This window comes from Seriola dumerili, unplaced genomic scaffold (assembly GCF_002260705.1).
Source record: "Seriola dumerili isolate Sdu_G_001 unplaced genomic scaffold, Sdu_1.0 BDQW01000290.1, whole genome shotgun sequence".
Classification (NCBI taxonomy): domain Eukaryota; kingdom Metazoa; phylum Chordata; class Actinopteri; order Carangiformes; family Carangidae; genus Seriola; species Seriola dumerili.
In genome coordinates, this window is record NW_019174545.1 from 2,328,727 (window position 1) to 2,330,710 (window position 1,984).

General features: G+C 46.2%; 1 protein-coding gene across 1 annotated transcript in view; it reads left to right on the forward strand.

The window, feature by feature from the left end:
- The first annotated feature begins 371 nt into the window (after positions 1–371).
- The window catches only part of grid2 (glutamate ionotropic receptor delta type subunit 2), a 470,927-nt gene continuing 469,314 nt past the window's right edge, over positions 372–1,984 (forward strand). Inside the window, exon 1 of the mRNA XM_022757812.1 lies at positions 372–756. Within this exon, the coding sequence (XP_022613533.1) occupies positions 669–756 (88 nt within the window). The 5' untranslated portion in view covers positions 372–668. The remainder of the gene's footprint in view (positions 757–1,984) is intronic.

Below are 1,984 nucleotides of genomic sequence, written 5' to 3' on the forward strand. Positions count from 1 at the left end.
TTGTATGTCTTTCCACTCTAACAAAAGTCGCTGGGTTCGTCTGTGTGTTCTGACGGCGTTGATATTCAAAGAGGGGCCAAGTGAAGGGAAAATAAAAGCCCCTGGGAAAATGGAAGTTTTGGCGTTGGCTTGGTCCGCTGAGGCTGCTGCTGCTGCTGGTGATTTGGTGATTGGTGCAGGGGGGAAACTGCGTCGTCAGGTCTGAAAGGCTGGGATTCTCGGGTCATTATAACAGGACCTGCTTTTCAAGATAACAAGGTTTTCCCTGACGTTATTGAATGGTTACATATTTATTCTTTTAAAAGAGCGGCCACATCCTCCAGCCCCCCAGTTCGCCTTAACGCGTCGGCGTTTGGATGCGGTTTGTTTTCTCTGCGGCTCAGCGTCTCTCTGCTCGCCCAGAATATGATTTAATGTTGGGAGGAATTTCAGCGGGGTGCCAGTCTGTGACTACCCGGGAATTTCTACTGATTTCCCTCTTACAGACAAGCATCACACTCTAACGTCAAGTGAAGAGCATATCAAGGCACAGATTACAGGGAATTTCCTTGACCGCCTTACAGATGGACTAAAAAAAGGAGCTTCGGTTCTCGGGATTTTAACTCTGATCGCTCTCACTCATAGAGCTGTGTTTTCTCTGGTTTTGGGGGGAAATATATCTGGACAACATGAAAGTTATCTCGGCTATGTTGCTCGTTGCCGTTTTTTGGAGCCAGGAGTGGAGGTCGGTGCTCTCGGATTCAATCATCCACATCGGTGAGTTACTGCGCTTTTTCTCTCTTATAATTCGCAGCCACAATAAGGCTCAGTGTGCGTCTCTCGGGAAACACATTTCAGGTTTCAGCCTTGATGTGCACTGCGCTGCTTAGATCACGGAATTGCTGGCAATTGTCTTTGACGCCTTGTGGTATTTAGTGGCTTTTTCTATGAATGTGAACTATGGCATTCAGGATGTAGATACCAGACTTGATTTTTGGTTTTTTTTGGAACATCCACTTCTCTATATTAGGCTACTGGTAAATTAACGAACTAGAGATCTGTTATGCGCCATTACGGACATCGTTACAATTGAAGTTTGAGTTCAGGGATTATTGAGCATCAATTTCATATCTGGGATTAACCCAAGAATCGCTCATAGTCGTTTATTCCAGGTGTTTGTTAGTGTCATTAGTGTTCACATGAATTGATCAATGAATGCGGGCAATGTCCAGTAAAGGGACTGCACTTAGGCATTTCATATATAACAATGGCTATGTGCGCACAGGATGCTCGAAAAACAGGTGGTTTGGATGACTTGATGTAGCCCTGGATGGCGGCAAATTTTCCCCTTATAGATTTTCCTGAAGCATAATGGCATTACCACCTTCCATCGCGAGTTACTGCAGTGCCAGCAGAAAAAAAAAAAAAAAAGATTTATGCTTTAACGTTTTCTCTGCCTTCTACCACCACCGGCAAAGTGTGGCACTGTTGTGTTGAGTGTGATGTCGACATCAGGGAGCGTATTCTTTCAGGCGATGTAGCGGCACCTCCGGCTCCGGCTATAGTTTGCGGGGGAGAGAGAGAGAGATGACGCTGGAGAGCGTGTCTTGCAGGATGAGATGAGGACGCGAGGTGGTGATGGTGGGCACACACAATCATTGCACAACGCGGTGGCCTCGAATGGGCGATAGAATACAGAGAGAGCAGTGTGTAGGTGCGTGAGTGAGAGTAACGACCAAGAACAGACACACACACACACACACACACACACACACACACACACACACACACACACACACACACACAGATAAGCATCTGTCCATGCTGAACTGTTTTTACACATTGCATGGCCAAGATTACATCCATATTTTAACAGTCGCACATATGCACACTCAAGCACATGTAACACATTATAAACCAATCTAACTCACTGCATTATGCTGGGGAGAAGTGTAGGGGAGAGAGAGAGAGATGACGCTTGGAGAGCGTGTCTTGCAGGATTGAG